Source organism: Salvelinus namaycush, chromosome 12, assembly GCF_016432855.1.
Source record: "Salvelinus namaycush isolate Seneca chromosome 12, SaNama_1.0, whole genome shotgun sequence".
NCBI lineage: Eukaryota > Metazoa > Chordata > Actinopteri > Salmoniformes > Salmonidae > Salvelinus > Salvelinus namaycush.
In genome coordinates, this window is record NC_052318.1 from 12924128 (window position 1) to 12945598 (window position 21471).

The window sequence follows — 21471 nt, forward strand, 5'->3', positions numbered from 1 at the left end:
CCCCACGGACCTCCCGGTTGCGGCCGGCTGCGACAGAGCCTGGGCGCGAACCCAGAGTGTCTGGTGGCACAGCTAGCACTGCGATGCAGTGCCCTAGACCACTGCATCGCAGCGGAAATATTTTTTGTGCGTTCGCGTTCTAGTCGGAACTATGAATCTCATAAATGTTTGACTTGCTAACTGGTTGAACGCAACACAAGTATAACTACAACCAGTTAAGTCAGAAATGTCAGTTTTGCTAGTTCCAACTAGCATGTCAACGCTGGATGGTCTTTGGGTGGTGGACCATTCTTTTTTTACAACCCTATCCTATCCAACAAGGTCACAGTCACAGTCAATGTGCTGGATGTCAACGAGTTCCCTCCGGAGCTCACCATTCCCTTTGACACGTTTGTGAAAATGAAAAAGTATGCCAGGTAATTCAGACCATCAATGCTACGAACAAGGATCTTCCCGCTGTTGGACAGAAGTTCATCTTCAAGTCCCCCAGGGAAATCAGAAACATGAATTTCACTGTGCGAGACTTTGGAAACAACACAGCGGGGATAGTGACCAAGCGTGTGGGGTTTCAGAGGCGAGTCCAGGAGTACTATGTGGTGCTTGTGGTGGTGGTGGACAGTGGCTACCCAGCCCAGAGCAGCACTGGCACCCTCACTGTCCGCATGTGTGTCTGTGAGACCGACGGGTCCCTCCTGTCCTGCACGGCAGAAGCAGTCTTCCTACCAGTGGGTCTCAGCACCGGGGCAGTGGATGGCCATTTTACTGTGCATGGTCATACTCCTGGTGATCGTGGTGCTCTATGTAGGCCTGAGACGGCAGAAGAAGAGGGAAACATTTACGTCGTCCAAGGAGGACATCCGGGACAAGGTGATCCACTATGACGTCGAGGGGGGAGGCGAGGAGGACATCCACGCCTTCGACATGGTCACGCTGAGGAATAACAAGGCCATCAAGGAGAACATGCTCCGCCGGGGCACAGGGTCATGGTCAGATGTCACCACTCAAACTGAGATCAATGGGTCAACCCCTACCAGAGGGCAGCACTGACATCATCAGGGACTATATTCACCAGCGTCTCCAGGAGAACCACCTGGGTTTCCCTGCTCCCCCGTATGACTCGCTGGCTACATACGCCTACGAGGGGGATGGGTCAGTGGCAGAGTCGCTGAGCTCCATCGAGTCGTGGACAGCGGACGGCGGTGAGGACTTCAGATACCTCAGCGAGTGGGGGCCGTCCTTCAAAACTTTGGCGGGGATATTAGACAAAGACAAAGCAAATCCTCCCACTGTAGAAGTGGAGGAGAGCTGAGAGTACTTGTAAAGACAGGAATAACAGAAAAGACTACTTGATTTGCAAAAGTTGTTTTACTTTTATAGTACTTTTATAGACAATGGGAATAAAATACAAGCCTTTCACTTCAGTTATCATAGTTTTGTGATGGTTGTTTGTTTTTTGGTTAAAATAAACTTGACACACAAAAGAAAATGACAACAAAAAAAGCATGTCAACACGGCATTAGACCAGCTGTCACAGTATCGAATGTTGCACATGTGGAATTACAAATACACACCGCTAGAGGGCAGGCTTCAGTTTAATCCGTCTATGGTCCATTCCCTTGCAGGGAAGTTGACATACCAGTAGGGTTGCAAAATTCTGTGACATTTCAATAAATTCCCTGGTTTCCCAGAAATCCTGGTTGGAGGATTTCGGAGTCCCAGTCGGTATTAGATAGAATGTCACAGTCCCGCCTGCCTGTGGGGAAAACAACCTGTGGTTACCCCATTGATTCACAGCAAAATACTATTTTCTTCTCTGCTTGTTTAAGTCAATTACAAAACTCAAGAAAAGTACAATGTTTAAAGATACATTTTCATCATTGCCTGCTCACAAGTGTTCTCACTACTTAGAAAAACGCAATATTTTAAAGCTTCCCTCATGCCTCTTTTCATGAAGGTGCTAGCAGCCACGTGAGTGAGTGAGCGCTAGCTAGCTACCTTCCGGAACATTAAGACCAACAACACAAACAAACCAAGACCAACAACACAAACGGACTATACAGCTACAAGTATTGAGTGGAATTACAAACGGACTATACTAAACAAGTTAAATGCCTTAACTGTGATGAAATGTTTTCCACACACATACAGTCGCTACGTGTAGCCTACTTGGACAACGGCTCCCCAGATTTCCCACTCTCCCACACCCAATAGCCTGAAGCCACAGGGCTCTTCTTGCTCTAAGCAAAGGCCTTCACACCCAGTAGCTCTCCAGAACTGGGGGTTGAACTTGGAGAACCCTGTAAAGAATCATGACATTACAACATGAGGCAATATTATTTTGGTTCTCTACTTTATTGAACAGGATTTCAATTTTAAACATACAAATAGCACACCATTCGCCAGAGTAAAAAACAAATGTAAGGAATAATGTAATACTTACAAAAAAATAAAAGAAACGGATAAAAGAAGAAATATTCTGGTTTCTGGTAGACTTTTTTTGCTGGGTCAAAAATGTACATAACTGGATAATGTAATGAATATGGTGTACGCTCAATGAATATGGGCAATATTGGTAACCCTATCGTTGTTACTTGAAGATGAATACCTTCAGGGAGCCGAAAACAGCTTACAAAACACAATGTTCTGTGGCATGCTTGGCAACTTGCCACAGATGTTTTTGTCAGTACAAAAAACACCTGACCAAGATAATAAGCTCAGACTAATTAAATTCACAGCCTTTCCATCACCAGTCTGCCACATTCGGATTACTGTAAAAAATGACACTAAAACATCCTCCATATAAGTAGAAGATGTAACTTGGCATACTGGCTTATCTGTGGTTTGTATACTACGTTCAGAAATCGGGATCTGGGCCCGCATTCACAAAGCGTCTAAGACCAGGGATGCTGATTAGGATCAGGTCACCCCAGTCCATATAATATAATTCACTATAATTTAAAAGGCAAAACTGATCCTAGATCAGCACTCTTTCTCTGAGACACTTTGTTAATACAGACCCTGTTGCCTTTCATTGTGACCTCTTCCACCCACAGACGTATAAATCCATGCTTCCACCTCAACCTTGCACCCTGCCCTCACTGTCAACACCATCACACAGTGGAATGACACTCTGGCCTTGTGTCATTTGGGTGGGAAATATTCAAAGAGTGAAACAGTGTTCAGATACTAACGCATATACATAAATATAAATGTGCCATGTATTATTTCCATATTAAAAGCTAATATTGATCTAATCTTGAGCGGTGCAAAAATACACTGTTACAAAAGAAAAGGCACGATCCTACGGCCATTCCGTGCCAAGACTAAGGTGAAATAGGAGAAAATCAAATTGTTTTTCTTAATAATTTTTTGAAAACCAGAGAACCACCAGAACTATGCAAACAATTGCCTGAGTGTTAAAAAAAAGGAACAAAACAGAGGCATAGATTTTCTTCACATGCAGTCACATCCCCAGACAGTCAATGCGATAGTGTTCAAAGGTACAAAACGTTGTCCAGAAGAAATATTGACATTCTTGTAGCATCCAAGTTGTGTTCTTTTTTTCACATAAAAAACAGCAGTATCAAACATTAAGCAAAGTCATTTCATGACAAACCAATAACATCTGCATGCATTTTTGTCATAATATCCAGTTTTGAGTACAAAGGCAAACAGATTACAAAATTCCACAGGTTGGGCTGCTGTTGCGACTGTATATGCATTTGAGAAAGAGACCACCTCCATGCCTGCCTGACCCCTGTAGGACTGAGGAAGAGATAGTGTTGGACCTTTGTGTCCAAAACAGATTCTCATTAGTAGAGGGGGAAGATATTTGACTGCTGCATAGCCAATGAGTTAGTGTTTCACAAATCACTCTCCACACCAGGCCAGAGAGACTAACGCTCAGATAGACAGGTGGAATACTTGACCCTCTCTTGAGTAAACTGTGAAGATGAAGTAGGAACGTTAAGCCCACATGGGTTGGTCAATGAAAATGAAAAATACCCTCGAAATTAAGCTCACTGCATGTTTAAGAATGAAATGGGACACAATTTGAGATTATTAAAAGGAAGACAAAAGCTGTCAAAAATATCACTATGGGTAAAATAAATGAGAACACAAAATGAAACTACTTATAATCATGTAATGTCGGGTATGTACTGGTTGTATGCTGCTATACATAAACTAAAAGTACAGTTCAAGTTTGAACGCCAACAACATGTACAATGGAAAACACTAGCAATACATATACAATGATTACCTGTTGGCTAAGAATTGGCCAGTTGAATATTTCACAATTAAAAGGACAATTTGTTGGTTGCATTCACCAACATACATACAGTACAAACATGTGCACGCACACATAAACATACATTTAGCCCTGCGATTTCTTAGACAACAGGCAACAATAAAATGGTGAATATAAAATGCTTAATTTTGCACAAAGATCAAACCGTGCTTTGATATCAAATAAGTGTGAAGTGTGTTCTGAGCCATATTGCCTTCTCATCGACTAAATAGGGTTCTGGGACTAAGCAGCGCCAACTCATACATTCCACCACATTAACTATGAATCGGTAGTTCCATGACAGCCCTCATGTCATTAAAAATATAGATCTATGGACAATGTTCCGCCTCAGGCAACATCATTGACAGTTTGCGAATGGGGCTGCAGAAGTTCAATTCTCTTCCTCCCATACCATCCAACGCAACTCTCTGATGTTTATCAGACCTTGAATTTTATGTATGAACTGGTTCAATAACACACAGCACTTGGGTGCACATTCTCAGAGGAGTTACTGTACTGTGGGTTAGAAGGGTTATAGTCTACATTCATCTGATACACTGATTGGGGTAGCGTACATTTTACTCTACTTTAAAAACAACTGAAACACAAGCAACAAGATACTTAGCGCTACTTTATTAAAAATGCCTCACCCCTTCCTCATTTCCCTCTCCTAGCCCAAACCCTTCATCACAGGATTAGACATTTGCAATGACCTGAAAGTAGACTGTCTATATAAAACACATTACGTGTGTCTTTTTCCCCCTTTCCCCTGCAAAGACGAACTTGAGAGGAACAGCATAGGTGTGTGGAGCTGCGTCCTAGACTTGTAAACATTACATGCTTTTAAGAGCAGTGTCTGAAGTAAATAATCCACACTTTTCTCCTGTCATTTCAACAAAGTGCACACTCCCCATATCTGCCAGTAGATTTTCCAGTAAACCTAGTGAATATGCATCTCTGGACAGCAAACAATTAAAATATAATCGCATCTCTAGTTTTGTGCAGCAAACCTTTTGTTTCCCATGTGTTGCGCACTTATGGTTTTGTTGGGACATACATCAGACTCTTTCTCAACACTGCCAAACCGTTCTTTTGTGGACAGCTGCAGGTGCAGTATCATCAAATAAGCCCTAAAGACAGCACATTATCAGAAGGGGATAGAAGATAATGGGTGAGCTCAAAACCTTGGGAGAGAAATACAGAAAACAAGAGCTGTGATTTGGTAAATGTCTCCGGAAACGGGAAAGCTGGAGTGTGATTTGGTAAATTGGTCGATCAAGGCTGAACTCCTGTCCACAGCAAGTATGGGAGGTGCCTTACTTGCAAATGTGTAGGGTTTGGGGATGGGCCATTAGTCGTTGAATGTTGTACCAGGAAGTTCGTTGGTCAGCGTGTGCCAGCGCTCAATTTTCTTGTCCTTGTTTTTGAGACAGTCGAACCAGTGTTTGAGCCTCTCCCCATTGGCGCTGATGCCCAGGGATACGCCACCTGAGAGCGGGGACGGTAGAACAGCAGAAAAGGGTTAGAACACAACACATATACAGTGCCTTCAGAAAATGGATACACCTGAGCTCAATTTGGAGGGTCATAGCAAAGGGGTGTGAATACTTGTATAAATGAGATATTTCTGTATTTAATTTTCAATAAATAAATTTTAAAAAATCTAAAAACATGTTTTCACTGTCATTTTGGGATATTGTGTATAGATAGATGGATGAAATTATTTAAAAATATATATATTTTAAGTTCAGACAGTAATGCAACAAAATGTGAAATAAGTCAAGGGGTATGAATATTTTCTGAAGGCATTGTATTATAATCCTCAACGTCTAATCTTTCAAAATACACTGAGTCCTTGTAATTTACAGTACTTCCCTCACTCAGACAAGTTCAAGTGCACTTCAAGTTCAATGTCTCGTCCACCAACCACATGTTGGCATGACAATCTGAAAGGCTGATAGCCTGGCTGGCACGCACCAGGGGTCAGTGTTTCATGCTTGCTCCTTTAGAGCTCAGTTGTTTATTGTTGTCATTTAGAACCAGGTTTGTGGCCCTGGGCAGGTATCAGGACACATGGAGGCCTCTGGTGGGTGAACAGGTGTTGTAAACAGAGGTGCCAGGTGCAGAGAGGCAGGGGAGCCCGGGCTGGTCAGGAGTGTCACTGGTGTGGATGGCAGGGCAGTGTGCAGTTGCGCACAACGCTTTGGTCACTACGCTTGGTAACGCCTGCTTAGTGCTTACCTATAAAATCGTTGGACTTGCCAATGTCGTAATCCCAGACGGTCACCTCCAGTGTCTTCTTGCTGAGATCGGCGTATTTGATTTCGTAGAAGAACTCCTACAAAAGTCAGTATAAAATTTAAATAATGTAAAAACTTGACATGCCAAACAGCTTCTTACAGAAAGCAAGGTTATCTCCCCAAAAAGATTCCACCAGAAACATAATCAAAGGAATCTTATTTAAATACTAGAAATATAATTTTACATGAAGTAAAATTGTGTGACTTGCTTCAGCTATTTTTATTTTAGTTAAGTGAAGCAGTGAAATATCGTCAAAAATATATACAAATATCTGGTCTGATTACTTTGATAGAATACTATATTAACCTTATTACTTTGCAGTGTGGCGCAGTTAGAGCACATATTTCATCACACTACTACACTTTAACTCATAAGGAATTAGAAAAGTTATTTAGGGAGAGAAATATGATGGTGCATCTAGTGGAAGAAGTTTGTTAGTGTTGAAAAATTGTTGTAGTAGAGGGAGGGACTTTTAAAAATAAATAGTTTATAGTAGCCATCAGTGGGAGACTAGGAAGTAGTAGTAAGTAGCCCATAGGTACTAGTACCAGTACATTGCAGTAGTAATATTTATAGTGAATGTTTTAGATAGGTAGGCTATGGGTTAGCTATTCACGGGTTACACCTCCGTCACTCAGTCGCGTCGTTGCCACTGTGATGAATGTCCTACGGACGCTGCAGCTGCCCATATTGGTGCCTGGCTGATGACTGATACCCAGTCACTCTTAACGGGGCATGGAAATAAGATGACAGTGCTAAAGTAGGGAAATAATAAGTAGGAAAAACTTTGCCATCATTATGATGTCGTCAAATTTACTTTAGAGAAAGGGCAATGTTGCCATTAGCTAGCAAAGTTTTGATGAAATCTTCACCAGTGCTAATTAACAAAGCATTGAGTAGAACATTCATTTGGGCATCAGTCCTCAAGAGAATGTTCAAAACAATATTGTGACAAAATATGCAACCCATGAATATTGTAGTTTGGTTAGTGAGTGTGGGGGTTGTTATAGCGGGTTCGTTTTTTAGTAGGTTGTGGTGAGCTTTGTGTCATAATCATTCTCATGTCCTCCCCAATTGCTATAATTTGATTGGTAGACAACATTTCTATTCCAATATGAATAGCAGAGAAGTAGACTAAGATTTCATACACTATACATTTTTGTGTACTTTTTTGGGAAAGTGTTCAAAGTAGCTGATTTGCGTGAAAAGTCACATTGTTTACAATGAATAGAATGTTGAAAGTCATGGGAGTTTTCAACAATGGGAGCTTTAGAATGTTGAAGAAAACCCATGAAAGTGCTGTTTTAGGAGGTCAAATAGTTAGATATTTAAAAAAGTATAAATGTGTATAAAAGTATTAAACAATGTTATCAATGACAATTAATTACTGCTGCCTATAACCATACATAATCATGCTGATAGAGGAGAATCCATTTAGTTATCAATCCCACAATACTCAAAGTTATCTGTTTGTCTTATTGAATCAAAATGCCTTCCTAATGCACAGGAAGCCCAGGTTGCCTAATATTGAGCCGAAAGGCCAACAAGCAACAGGATGGAAATGGGTTCTAAAGGAAATGTCATTGGAAATGTCAAGTCACGGGCTTTGCGTGGTCTGGGAGGACGCCATTCACTCTGATATGGCTGAACACTCCGATGCGAGCCACTTGATGCTGCAGTCGAGTGCTACAGTAAGCTAGCTCTTTGGCAGCGGTCTGAGCATGAAAGCGGGGCCTCTCCGGAGCCCACTGCTCTGAACAGCATAACAGACTAATGGTAGAGTGGTTGTGTGGCATTTAGAGAAGAAGAGGCAGGCTCAGGAGAGGTGGGGGAGACAAGCTTTTACTACAGTCAAGTTGGCCTCTCAATGACAATTAAGAGAGGGCTGATCTGAAGGAGGCCCGGAGCATCATAGCTGAGTCGGCTGGAGGGGATGGAAACTCACCTCTGTGCCCTGAAACATCAACTGATAACTGGCTTTTCGAACCTAAGATTTGTTGCTACTTGCTACTTTGCCATGCTAATGGCTGTGATAAATGGTAAAATCCAATAAAATAATTACAATCTTCTTTATCCAACGCATTCTAGTAAAAAATGGACACTAGTGTGTGATAAGGACACCCAGAGAGATACAGGTGCCAGATGTGATGGTAAGAAGAGATGTGATGGTAAGATTAGTACATGTAGAATGAGTCAGTATTAAAGTTGTGATTTTCATATAGTTCTATCATTCTGGAAAAAAGTTAGGTATGATTAGACAAATTTGAAAAATTTGTGTCACAGGTAAGTTGATAAAGCTTTATCTGAAAATGTCTGGTTCCTCCTCAGTCTCAAGTCTTAAATGGGAAGGATTATTGGAGGGATTTGTGATGTCTGAGAGAGACAAGACAGCCCTGAAAGAGAGACCGAAAAGAGAGGAAGAGAGCGTGAGTCCTTCCTTACCTCGTTAAACTCTGGGTTGAGGGTCTTCTTCTTCACAGCAGTCTTGTGCTTTGACTTTTTGTTTTCGTCAGGCTTCAGGTACCTGCAGACAAGACATAAAGCAGTAACCTACATTGACAGCAAAGGTCTCTCTGCAGTCTACGGTTGTTTGCTGTTGATTCTTGGGTGTGCTGTACACTATAATAGACAGGCAGTCAGGAGATTCCATCCAGGGACACAGAATGTTGAAACGTCTTGCTTCTCTGAGCTCTAAGTAGTCCAGCAGGAATGACTGACTTAAATATAGCGATATCATATTGGACATAACATTTTCAATGTTAAAAGGAATGAGAAAAGGTATTTATGAAAATGAATGAGACAGAAAATGTCTAAATAATTCAGCCTGATCAAACTGGATGTTATACCAATTCTACCACCAGAGGTTGCTGTGGCATTATATTTAACCTGATGGTGGGCAGCATACTGAGGCCAGCACTAAGCAAGCTGTTGCTACAGTGACTGACAGTCTATGGGTTGAAAGGTTGATTACCATATTGTATTAACATACAATAGCATGTAGTTGGTGGCTCTAGACTAGGATTGCATCCCAAATGGCAACCCACATTACATATAGTGCACTACTTCATAAGAGCACTATATAGGGAATAGGGTGCCATTTGGGACACAGCCTAGGTCCAACTGAAAGCTCTGATCTCCAGAAATACATTTAAAATGTTCGCAATGCTCCCGAATAGAAGTAGTCTGGAGTCTGGAGAGCAACAGTCATGGTTAGAGTCTGGAGAGCAACAGTCATGGTTAGAATTACAGTAGTGCTGGGCACCCCATAACAATCAACACCTCCATAAATGTTTAAGTAAAAAAATGCATAATATTTCGAAGTCAGGAACTCCAAATAGATTTTGGGCACCCCCAAAAGTCAATGTGTGATTCAAACCCTGAGTGGAGTAGTGGGGCTTGACTGGAATTGTAGCTCGAGGGTGTTTGATTGAGCTCCCCACTGAGTCCAGTAGAACTGCAGTACTTGACTCTGTCTGTAGTAAGGCTCTCGCTATAAAGCCAGCTGCTTTCTTCTCAAACCAACTCGACTGCATAGTCCATATCGGCCGACATCTCACGCTTTAATGAAATAACATAGGACAATTTTTGCCCCATACACAGGTCATCCTGGCCTACAAACTCTAATTGTGCCCTATAGAATGGCTACAGTGTCAAAAATGTAGTAGTCTCAACAGTGCCTGAGGAAGAACATGGGGTGAAATAAAATGCCTCTACTCCCTTTCAAAAGTAATATACAGATCTCACTTGTGGCAGGAAAGAGAGATTTTCTCTGAACCTTATTACAGACTATAGCAGCCGCTAGCTCTTCAGGCTGAGGAATTCCATTAGCTGCTAGAAACCTCATTTAAGTTCAGAGGGAATCCCATTTACAAGGCCCCATGGCAAGAAAACACAGGTCTCCACAATCCAGTCAATTAATTAGCCGATCTACGATTCCTATAAGTGCTGTACGTGGATATGCTCATGTTCAGGTGACAAATGAATGACCAAGCTCCTGGATACCTATGGAGGCTGCTCTGTAGGTATTTTATTTTAATCTTGAATAATCTTGTTTCATGGTAATAGTATAGCAAATAAATGATTACCGCAGTGCATTGCACTGTGATTTTATATAGATATACACTCAGTTGTCAGTTTATTGGGTATACCACACCGTTCATGAAAATGGATCGCACCTACAGACAATGAGTCATGTGGCCGTGGCTTGCTATATAAAGCAGGCAGACAGGCATTAAGGCATTCAGTTACTGTTCGGTTGAACATTAGAAAGGACAAAAGAGTGACCTAAGCGACTTTGAGTGTGGTATGATCATTGGTGCCAGACGCGCCTGATCCATTGTCTCAGAAACAGCTGCCCACCTGGGCTTTTCACGAATGGCAGTGTCTAGGGTTTACCAAGAATGGTGCGACAACAAAAATCATCCAGTTAGCGGCAGTCCTGTGGGCGAAAACGGTTAGTTGATGAGAGAGATCGAAAGAGAATGGCAAGAATCTTGCAAGCTAACAGGCGGGCCACAAAACGGCATTTTGGAACACACAACTTGTTGATCCTTGTCACGGATGGTCTATTGCAGCAGACGACCACACTGGGTTCCACTCCTATCAGCTAAAAACAAGAAGAAGCAGCTCCAGTGGGTACGTGATCAAAAACAATGGACAATTGAGGAGTGGAAAAACAGTGCCTGGTCCGACGAATCCCGGTTCCTGTTGCGTCATGCTGATGGCAGAGTCAGGATTTGGCGTAAGCAGCATGTGTAATTAAAACCCACACTAACACTGTCGATGTGTGCTGGAGCATGCAGTATCACCGCTAGACCAGCCAGGCCACACAATTTACCATTTTAGAGCAAAACTTTATCATTCTATTAAAAAGTTGAATAATCAGGGATAATTATAAGAGTTTGCTTTGGGGCTATCAAAGTGATGGAACCATGAACAGGATTAGTTTCCCCAAAATGAAATACAAATATTTCACATTGTGCAATAATCTCCATATCTCATTGCTCCTGGGTGTCTAACTGATCATTATTAGGGTATTTAGAGCAGCCATTAAAATTATTTCACCGTTGCACAACTTTTCACTTCGTTGTAATTGAGAATCAAAGGGGAGTATGGCTAGTTTGAAGCTTTAATTGTGTGTAGATGTCGAGCTCATTCATTTGAAAAAAAAAATCCTGCAGAGAAGCCAGTCACTCAACACTGTTTGGGCCATACATAGTCAATAAAGGCGCCAGCACAGCCTTGGCATGCCAACGAAGACAAAAGAATGAGTCAGAGGGGATACAGGGGTTTCTATAATCTAAGTTGACACTGAAAATGTAGAAGGCCTTTGAGAGAACCAATAAAGTGCCCAAACCCCTTTAACACAGACTATATTAAAGCATTTATGAGTCTCTATTCTCACCAATGTGCAATGTTAAATGCTGGGTGCGCTTGTCATTCACCCAGCCTGTCAATCAAACGTTTCCTTTGACCACGTGTAACTCTCAGAGGGACCACTGCCCTGTCAACTGGTGTGTGTGTGTGTGTGTGTCTGTGTGTGCAAAAGAGCTACTGGCCCAGTACAAAAGCCCAGCTTATCATCAACACAGTGGGTTGCAGCGACTCAGTGTCCGGCAGCCTTCTGAAGCCAGACAGCCATGACATAGACATTGGGTGTCGGAGGACAGGAAAATCATTGCAGCTGTTCTCTATTTAACAGAGCATACTCCTCCGCTGCATCTAAAATAGCACCCTATTCCCTATGTTGTGTAATAGGGAGACATTTGGGATGCAACCCTCCTTCAAGCCCTCATAAAAGAGAGTCTGTAAATCTATTATCTGGGCTGCGAGTCTTTCAGGATTTGGGGAGTGGTTCTCCATCGCTGGTTGGAATTGCTGTCCTCTCTCGATGAGTCTTCCTCCTTTCCCACTTGGCACACACTGGTTGAATCAACGCTGTTTCCATGTCATTTCAATGAAATTACATTGAACCAATGTGGAATAGACGTTGAATTGAGGTCTGTGCCCAGTGGGTTGTTTTTGTGGAGTTCTTGCCAGTGTAATGTATTGCACTTCCACCATTCAGCGAGATGAAAGAAGTACAGTAATGTTCAGGTGTGATTAAAATAACACCCCTTCATAATTGCCACCCTCAGGATGGCCTCTTGCGTAGTACATCTCTTTCATGTTGGGGAGTAATCACAGGAGATTCACCGCTGAAATGTTAGCACTGCTGCTAGCTGTTTTGTTCCTGGGACTTTATACACCGTGGTGAATTTGGATCTTGCTTTAGTCTGATAGCAATGATTGCCAGCCCTAGGCTTAGCGAGATCCTTTGGCTAAATGTCAAAGTAAATGATGTTATCATTTTCCTCGTGAGTGCAGGGTAATCTGAATTTTTGCATATATTCAAAAGAGGTATTGGCTGATAGGCGATGTAGAGATGCATCATGTTTTTCAACACTAGGATCAAATGTATTGGTCTAGTACTGTATCAGACAACATTTCCGAATGGAGGGAACTTTTGTTCCCCTAATAAAAACAGAGAAAAAGTTATAAACCAGAGCTTGATTCCATACAGACAGACCTAAGGGATGATGAGCAAACATCAATCCAGTACCACTAGAGGTCTGGAGTGCGTGTGTTTGGGGACGTGTGCTATCTCGAGAATGTGTGACAAACTCACGTTTTGACGTAGGGATCTGAGAAGCCGTTGGCGTCCATGGCGGCGAGGTGGGCACAGCGGACGATGCCCACCACCAGGCCAGACTTCTGGGAACTATACTTGAGGGAGATCATGATACGCCCTCGCTCCTCCAGGGACTTGTCATCTGTTTTGTCGATCTGCGGGGTAAGGATTGGGGACACACAGGGGTCAGGGGTCAAAGGTAATAAGCATAGTGAGTAGATAGTGGAGGTGTCATGCTCGATAGCTACATAGTCTTACACACGTCACATTATATACTCTATCCTATACCACCATCATTATTCAGAACATTTTGATGCAAAGTGGATCTTCTTGAAGTCCAACAGTTGGATCAACAGTTTAGAAGTTACAATGGTTAATATTCACTTCCACAACCCATTACATGAGGAGACTGGAGGAAGAGACTGAGTGGGATGTACATAGTAACTCCAACAGTTAGGATTGATGGCCAAGTTTTGAGTAAGGGCTTTTTAGATGGGCTTTTCCTCCAAATGCAAATGTCATGGATCAGTTTCGGAATCTAATCGAATGTTGTGACTTGATTTGGAGTTTGATTTTGCAAAGTGAGTATTGCTGTGTGCTTCTTAGACTACACCTATAATCAATCTCCATGCAAGACACTCCAAGTCCATACTTGGCACAAGTGACTGCACAGCCACAGCGCAACTCTTCGCAGTTACTTTAATACCATGTGCCCATTAGTCTCGATTACATTCCAAACCTAAGATGTGCAAATTTGCCAATTCACTGTCCACCTTATTGGAAATGCACTTTGCCCAGAACTCTGGGCTAATGACACTAACTAATTTGCTGTGCAGAAGGAGTCTGATGATTCCCGCCCTGCTGTATGACTACTCGTTTACGTTTGCACTGGGCTTCACAGAGACGCCCTCAAACACCCTCCTGGTTCAAACGGTGAGAGAGCATGGTAGATGAGCGATGGGGAAAACAACCGTGCAGTGGAGAATTTGAATAGATTAAATGAACTGCTGAAACTGAGAGACTTTCAAGGCCAGCTGAATCATCGTTGGGGGAGGGAAAAAAACAGCAAGTCAAAACGCAGACCAAAGAGTAAGGGCAATGAATGGAGAGAGAGAGAGAGAGTACACAAAGACAAAGAAAGCATGAAGTAGAGAATTGGACATTGGTAAGGGGGACAGATAAAATGGAATGCACACTGCATTGTCATATTGTCTGAGGTTCTTATATCTTCTACTGTGGAAATGCCCTGACATATGTCACATTATTCATCATGGAACACACAATATTGTGAATCTAAAGCAAAAGGGTGTAAGTGTTCCTAATAGCACAATGTTTCACAAACATACTGGAAATACCCAAAGTGTTGTATTGCTGAGGTAGAAGAAAGCATCCAGCATCAATATTGTGACTAACAAGAGACGGCATGAGAACCAACAAATGTCTTCTGAGCAGATTGTCACCATCCAAAGTACAGCCCCGTAGAACTGATCCCAGATCAGCTGCAGTAGAGTTCAAGGGGCCACCTCCCCTACTACCCCTGATTCAACCTGACCACTCTCTGATCAACCCTGTCCTGTTGCCCCTGGTTACGCATCTACATCAACATCCTTTGACGGCATCAAGCGGATCAGCCCGGCCGCGCAATGATGGAGTGTATTGACTTGCTTTGGTCAACAGCTTTCTCCCCTGATATCCCTCTGTTGTGATTTGTGCTGATCCCTGCAGTATACTACATTCTGCCCCAAAAAACACTGGAGCAGCAAATATGTCATGGACTCTCTTCCCTGCTTGATCGGGAAAAGTGTCTGCCAACCCCAGTTGAATTAATCATGGACAGAAGTCTCAGCTCCAATTTTTGTCGGTGTTGTCTTGAACGGCTATGAATAATTCAGCCCAAATATTGAAGGGGATTTATTTTAATTTCCAGTGTATGGTCAAGGTAAGAACTATGTAGCCTTGGGGGATCTGTTTGTCATGTAGCCGACACCTTGGTCATTGTCAAACCACATCTTTCAGAGCTAAGCTGAATCAACATTCTGGTAACTTTCCCAAAATTCCTAGGTTTCCCAGAAACCCTGGTTGGACGATTCTGGAATACTTGCTTATTCCCTCCTGCTTTTGGGAATGTCCAACTGGGATTTCTGAAAAACCTGCACATTTTTGGCAAAGTAAGTGAAATTTTGCAACCCTAACCTTGATAATGAATCAAATATATCACTTTTGTTAAATTTGTGAACCCAGAACTAAAATCTTGTATAACTGCGTTAGAAACTAGATTAGGTTTTCGGGGGAGATGTTAAGAAAAGACACTTAGCGTGAGGAGCAGAAGCAGGGCAGTAGCTCCACACCCCTGTCTTTTGAAGGTTTTGGGCTATAGGCCAAATGTCCCCTCCCCTTCTAAATTTCTAAAGACGCACACACCCGCTAAATTGTGATTTGTTCAAATAACAAATGATAAAAAACCTACATGCAGGAACAACTGTCTCTCATTAGTCGTCATAACCCACAGTCTTTTGACAGACATTACGATACCATTTATGTTACGTAGTCTGTCCACGAGAGAGTACCCTTGAGTAAAAACTAGATTGTAAAAGACCTGTAGCATTGAATACAGAGGGAACGACAGAGCAACGACAACCATCAACAAACAAGGGCCAACCAAGGAACTGAATGCTATGAGGCCATCTTCACACCAGAAGTGTGTGCTTTTAATGAGAGCCAGACAAGCACACACCAAAGGGAAGGGGAGGGCTTAGCAGTTGGTACTACGCACACAGAATGACTGAGGAGGACTGAGACCCTCTCTAAACTACCCTCAGTTGGTACTCCGCATAAAGAGTGACTGAGGAGGACTGAGACCCTCTCTAAACTACCCTCAGTTGGTACTCAGCATACAGAGTGACTGAGGAGGACTGAGACCCTCTCTAAACTACCCTCAGTTGGTACTCAACATAAAGAGTGACTGAAGAGGACTGAGACCCTCTCTAAACTACCCTCAGTTGGTACTCAGCATACAGAGTGACTGAGGAGGACTGAGACCCTCTCTAAACTACCCTCAGTTGGTACTCAGCATACCGAGTGACTGAGAAGGGATGAAACCCTCTCTAAACTACCCTCAGTTGGTACTCAGCACACAGAGTGACTGAGGAGGACTGAGACTCTCTCTAAACTACCCTCAGTTGGTACTCAGTATACCGAGTGACTGAGGAGGACTGAGACCCTCTCTAAACTACCCTCAGTTGGTAGTCAGGATACCGAGTGACTGAGAAGGGCTGAAACCCTCTCTAAACTACCCTCAGTTGGTACTCAGCATACCGAGTGACTGAGGAGGACTGAGACCCTCTCTAAACTACCGTCAGTTGGTACTCAGCACACAGAGTGACTGAGGAGGAAGGACTGAGACCATCTCTAAACTACCTGCAGATGGTACTCAACATACCGAGCGACTGAGGAGGACTGAGACCTCTCTAAACTACCCTCAGTTGGAACTCAGCATACAGAGTGACTGAGGAGGACTGAGACCCTCTCTAAACTACCCTCAGTTGGTACTCAGCACACAGAGTGACTGAGGAGGACTACGTCTGTAATTTTCTGTGATTTTGCTACACAACGTTCCTGTAGATTGTTCTAAAACCATTACTTGGTCAACAGTAATAGCCTATGCATTATGTTGATTCCTGCTATAAAAGTATCTGCCTGTCCCAGGTTTGCTATTGGCTGCTGTGTGAACAAGCCACTCTCATTAGACTCTAATCTATGGATTTCACATAACTGGGAATACAGATATGCATCTGTTGGTCAGAGATACTTTTTTAAAAAGCAGGGGCTAGTCAGTATCTGGTGTGACCAGATACCGAGATTTACAGCCCAAAACCACTCCCTTTTCCCTGGGATAAATAACTGCGAGAAACCGGTAAATTATAATACATTATGTATATGACAGCATGGCGTGAAATGGAACTCTTAAATTATATGCGATATCTAAATCTGGCTTGTCTACAGCCTCTGCATGATGAATCATCAATGCTCAGGGTGGGGACAGACAGCCCATCTCAGTATGGCGCATAGTTCACAATGCATGTAGACCTATCATCTCATCATCATAACTTTTTTTCTTGTGACAGGAAGGCCTACATTTGCTGCAGCAAAGTCTATGCTACAGTAATATAAAGACCGAATGCGCGTCTAATTTACCCATCTCCATCTGGCTTTTGGGGTTCACCTTATTTTTTTATTGTAAAGATTTTTGTATTTTTATTGCATCTGCAGAGTTTTAAAACAGTCTATCACTCAAATATCGTTGCTTTAAATCAGTTCATGCCACTCTCTCGCAGTCTTTCTCTCTCTCCATTAACTCCATTCAAATTGCATCCAAAATAGATAATTCTGTTCTAGATTTATATATATAGCCCTATATATACAGTAGATGTCCTAGCCCACCTCTTTCAGGTAATTAACTCAATGCATTATTAGTCATATATTTAGCTAATTAATGATGGTTTATGCATGTGAAAGCATTCTGCATCTAATTATATTCCTTTATTATTCATGGATGTCATTAGAATGATGAAGATAAGGACAACAAAAGAGGAGATACGTGTTAGGAATTTTATGAATAATGACTAAAACAATGTCTACATTTAGATAAAACTATAACTAATTGAACTCTGCACGGTATTATTATTATATCTGATTAATAATGTTAATTCATAAGGAAGGGATTAGGTAGTATGAACAATGAGGATAAAAACATTCCAATTTAGTTAGAGAGATTTGTGCTGTGGGTTATAAAGTAAGCAAAAAGGGTCGTTAAACTATGGTTGAACTGACCCAACTTAGCCCTGAGATGTTTAGATAAGGCAGTGAGTAACTTTTTAGGTCTTCCATTATCTTGAGTTGTCTGCTAAAGTGGTAATAAATTATAGTGAGCCTTCAGGAGAATAAATTATATTGTGTGTCATGTGTGTGCGCTGGGGAGTTGGAATGAACTTTTGAACCTGTTTTATCTTGGTCAAGAGGAGGAGATTTATTCTGTAACCAATGACGTCATATCTTGTATATAAACTGTTGTTTATGGTTAAATGGGAGCGTGCTCCGAGAATAAATACTATTATCTAATTTTAATAAGACTGTACCCTGTCTATTTTATGTTAATAAGTATCTTACAAATACTTAGAAATAGACGGATTGATTTTAATTAATGAGTACATAGAGGAATTATTTAATTCCCTTAACATACGCTAATAACATCAGGAGAAATATTATGAAAGGTACACTACAGGTCAAAAGTTTTAGAACACCTACTCATTCAAGGGTTTTTCTTTATTTTTACTATTTTCTACATTGTAGAATAATAGTAAAGACAGCAAAACTATGAAATAACACATGGAATCTTGTAGTAACCGAAAAAGTGTTAAACAAATCCAAATATAGTTTATATTTGAGATTCTTCAAATAGCCTTGATGACAGCTTAGCACACTCTTGGCATTCTCTCAACCAGCTTCACCTGGAATGCTTTTGCAACAGTCTTGAAGGAGTTCTCACATGTGAGAACTTGTTGGCTGCTTTTCCTTCCTTCTGCGGTCCGACTCATCCTAAACCATCTCAATTTGGTTGTCGGGGGATTGTGGAGGCCAGGTCATCTGATGCAGCACTCCATCACTTTCCTTCTTGGTCAAATAGGCCATACACAGCCTGGAGGTGTGTTGGGTCATTGTCCTGTTGAAAAACAAATGATAGTCCCACTAAGCCCAAACCAGATGGGATGGCGTATCACTGCAGAATGCTGAGGTAGCCTTGCTGGTTAAGTGTGCCTTGAATTCTAAATAAATCACAGACAGTGTCACCAGCAAAGCACCCCACATGATAAAACCTCCTCCTTTATGGAAAATACACATGTGGAGATCATCCTTTCCTTTCATCATCTCACAAAGACACGACGGTTGGAACCAAAAATCCCCAATTTGGACCAGACCAAAGGACAAATTTCCACCAGTCTAATGTCCATTGCTTGTGTTTCTTGGCCCAAGCAAGTCTCTTTTTCTAATTGGTGTCCTTCAGTAGTGGTTTCTTTGCAGCAATTCGACCATGAAGGCCTGATTAACACAGTCTCCTCTGAACAGTTGATGTTGAGATGTGTCTGTTACTTGAATTCTGTGAAGCATTTATTTGGGCTGCAATTTCTGAGGCTGGTAACTCAAATGAACTTATCCTCTGCAGCAGAGGTAACTCTGGGTCTTCCTTTCCTGTGGCAGTCCTCATGAGAGACAGTTTCATCATAGCGCTTGATGGTTTTTGCGACTGCACTTGAAGAAACTTTCAAAGTTCTTAAACTTTTCCCTATTGACTGACCTTCATGTCTTAAAGTAATGATGGACTGTCATTTCTCTTTGCTTATTTGAGCTGTTCTTGCCATAATATGGACTTGGTCTTTTACCAAATAGGGCTATCTTCTGTATACCCACCCTACCTTGTTTACAACACAACTGATTGGCTCAAACGCATTAAGAAGGAAAGAAATTCCACAAATTAACTTTTATGAAGGCACACCTGTTAATTGAAATGCATTCCAGGTGACTACCTCATGAAGCAGGTTGAGATACTGCCAAGAGTGTGCAAAGCTGTCATCAAGGCAAAGGGTGGCTATTTGAAGAATTAGCCACCCACAAAAGAAGGCTTTTGTGTTTTTCTGTCGTGCGTAATGTGCAGTAGCCTATATCATATAGATAACGGCACAATCATTTGGGCTTTTTTGAGCTTAGGCTTATTAAATGTCTTTAATGTAGGGCTCATAAAATGTATGGCCCATCCGGCTCAGGGAGCATCAGGCTTACATTTCGATCAAAGCTATAATCAAATCCAGACATAAGCAGATTTATATGCTTTATAATGCTTTTGAATGACACTTATGGTTTTGGAGGGAAATACCAGGTTACCAGGGAGAACATTTATTTATTCTCGGGATGGAACATTTGTAAAATACCGGGACAATATTCAACCCTAGTGACCACCATTTGCCTCATGCAGAGCGACACATCTCCTTCGCATAGAGTTGATCAGGCTGTTGATTATGGCCTTTGGAATGTTGTCCCACTTCTCTTCAATGGCTGTACGAAGTTGCTGGATATTGATGTGAACTGGAACACGTTGTCATACATGTCGATCCAGAGCATCCCAAACATGCTCAATGGGTGACATGTCTAGTGAGTATGCAGGCCATGGAAGAACTGGGACATTTTCAGCTTCCAAGAATTGTGTACAGATCCTTGCGACATGGAGCTGCGCATTATCATGCTAAAACATGAGGTAATGGTGGCGGATGAAAGGCACGACAATGGGCCTCAGGATCTCGTCATGGTATCTCTGTACATTCAAATTTCCATTGATAAAATGCAATTGTGTTTGTTGTCTGTAGCTTATGCCTGCCCATACCATAACCCCACCACCACCATGGGGCACTCTGTTCACAACATTGACATCAGCAAACCACTCGCCCACACGACGCCACAAGCGCTGTCTGCCATCTCACCGGTACAGTTGAAACTGAGATTCACCCATGAAGAGCATACTTCTCCAGCATGCCAGTGGCCATCGAAAGTGAGCATTTGCCCACTGAAATCAGTTATGACGCCGAACTGCAGTCAGGTTAAGACCCTAGTGAGGACCACTAGCATGCACATGAGCTTCACCGAGATGGTTTCTGACAGTTTGTGCAGAATTTCTTCAGTTGTGCAAACCCACAGTTTCATCAGCTGTCCAGGTGGCAGGTCTCAGACGTGGTAGAGAAATGAACATTCAATTCTCTAGCAACAGCTCTGGTGGGCATTCCTGCAGTTAGCATGCCAATTGCACGCTCCCTCAAAACTTGAGACATCTGTGGCATTGTGTTGTGTGACAAAACTGCACATTTTAGAGAGGCCTTTTATTGTCCCCAGCACAAGGTGCAACTGTGTAATGATCATGCTGTTTAATCAGCTTCTTGATATGCCATACCTGTCAGGTGGATGGATTATCTTGGCAAAGGAGAAATGCTCACTAAAAGGGATTTAATCAAATTTGTGCACACAATTTGAGAAATAATATTTTTGTGCATATGGAACATTTCTGGGATCTTTCATTTCAGCTCATGAAACATGGGACCAACACTTTACATTTTGCCTTCATAATTTTGTTCAGCATTTATAAAAAAAGGACGCGACGCGTGACTGAGTG

General features: G+C 42.1%; 1 protein-coding gene and 1 pseudogene across 1 annotated transcript in view; one reads left to right on the plus strand and one right to left on the minus strand.

Moving 5' to 3' along the window:
- The first annotated feature begins 101 nt into the window (after window positions 1-101).
- Window positions 102-1421, plus strand: LOC120056463 (annotated as a pseudogene).
- A 3585-nt stretch (window positions 1422-5006) lies between these two features.
- LOC120056919 (double C2-like domain-containing protein beta) overlaps window positions 5007-21471 on the minus strand; it is a 182149-nt gene continuing 165684 nt past the window's right edge. The window contains exons 8-11 of the mRNA XM_039005203.1: window positions 13257-13414; window positions 9032-9113; window positions 6530-6626; window positions 5007-5776 (exon numbers count right to left, since the gene is read on the minus strand). Of these exons, the coding sequence (XP_038861131.1) occupies window positions 5640-5776; window positions 6530-6626; window positions 9032-9113; window positions 13257-13414 (474 nt within the window). The 3' untranslated portion in view covers window positions 5007-5639. The remainder of the gene's footprint in view (window positions 5777-6529; window positions 6627-9031; window positions 9114-13256; window positions 13415-21471) is intronic.